This window comes from Anolis sagrei, chromosome 11 (assembly GCF_037176765.1).
Source record: "Anolis sagrei isolate rAnoSag1 chromosome 11, rAnoSag1.mat, whole genome shotgun sequence".
Lineage (NCBI taxonomy): Eukaryota > Metazoa > Chordata > Lepidosauria > Squamata > Dactyloidae > Anolis > Anolis sagrei.
In genome coordinates this window covers 29,897,967-29,899,215 of record NC_090031.1, presented here as the reverse complement: position 1 = coordinate 29,899,215, position 1,249 = coordinate 29,897,967, and the positions used below count along the sequence as shown (strand labels likewise).

At 55.2% G+C, this 1,249-nt stretch overlaps 1 protein-coding gene across 1 annotated transcript in view; it reads right to left on the bottom strand.

Moving 5' to 3' along the window:
• Positions 1-418, bottom strand: part of LOC132763388 (leucine-rich repeat-containing protein 75A-like) — a 16,478-nt gene extending 16,060 nt beyond the window's left edge. The window contains 1 exon segment of the mRNA XM_067472130.1: positions 1-418. This exon segment is cut by the window's left edge and continues 107 nt beyond it. Within this exon segment, the coding sequence (XP_067328231.1) occupies positions 1-262 (262 nt within the window). The 5' untranslated portion in view covers positions 263-418.
• Between the last annotated feature and the right edge of the window lie 831 nt (positions 419-1,249).

The following is a 1,249-nucleotide window of genomic DNA, read 5'->3' as shown; positions in this document are numbered from 1 at the left end:
CTTCGGGCGAGGGGGGGGCTGCGGGGGGAGGCGGGTGAGGGGGGGGCGCCAGGCCCAGCGAGGAGAGGAGCAGCTCGCCCTTCTCCCAGGCGCTGCTGTGCGGAGACGAGGACGAGGCCGAGGACAAGAGGCGCCGCCGACGACGCGCCGAGAGAGGGCTCCCGCCCTGCCCGGCAGGGGAAGAGGACGAAGACGAGGAGGAGGACGAAGAGGAGGGAGGCGGCGGCGGGAGAAGAAGGTCCTTGCTGGGGCGGGCGCCCATGGCGGAAAGAGCGCTCCCTCACTCCCTCACACACTCAACTCCCTGACTGACTGACTGGGTGAATGACAGGCAACCCGGCGGAGGAAGAAAGGGCGCAAGTCCCGCCCACTCCTTCCTGCGGAGGAGGAGGGGGAGGAGGAGGTTGGGCCACCCCCGCCCCCCTCCTCCTCCGCCCTGGCGCTTCTGCGCACGCGCGGGACTCTGTCCACGTGCACAGCGCCCCCGCCACACTTCTGTTGTTGTTGTTCTTTCCCTTGCGGAAAGGCGACTTCCGGTTCCTGTCTCAGGGCAGCAGTCAGGCAGGGCTCTCTCGCCCGAATCAGAATACAACAAAGTAATAGTAATAGCAATAACGATAATACAATATCATATAATACAAAAATAATAATTACTTACTTAGGCGATCCCTCCTTGGCCTAGTAGGATAGTCTTCCAGGATCAGTCTTCTTGTGGGTCCATAGGTGACTGTGGAGCCCTATTCTTGACCTACATCTACTCCCGCAGTGAGGGCATAGGTTTCCAGGTGGAAGACGGTCCCAGTCGGGGTTGGCTTTACATGCCTTCCTCTTGGTACGTTTCTCTCTCACCCTCCATTCATGCCTCTTCAAATTCTGCAGCACTGCTGGTCACAGCTGATCTCCAACCGGAACGCTCAAGGGCCAGGGCTTCCCAGTTCTCAGTGTCTATGCCACAGTTTTTAAGGCTGGCTTTATTTGTTTATTTGAAGTGCTTCTACCCGCCCTTCTCAACCCCCTGGGGGGAATCAGGGTGGCTTACAAAAGGCACAATTCGATGCCCAACAGTACACTTAATACAATATAACGACAACAATTATAACTAGTTAAAACAATCAAATTAATACAATAGCAGCAATAAAATCATCTTGTGGTCAACATTCGCCAATTCATAAATCCATAATCCATCCAGCATTGTCATTGTCCTTTCCTACTCCTTTCCTGGTCATCATTGTCTTTTATCCATCTTCCA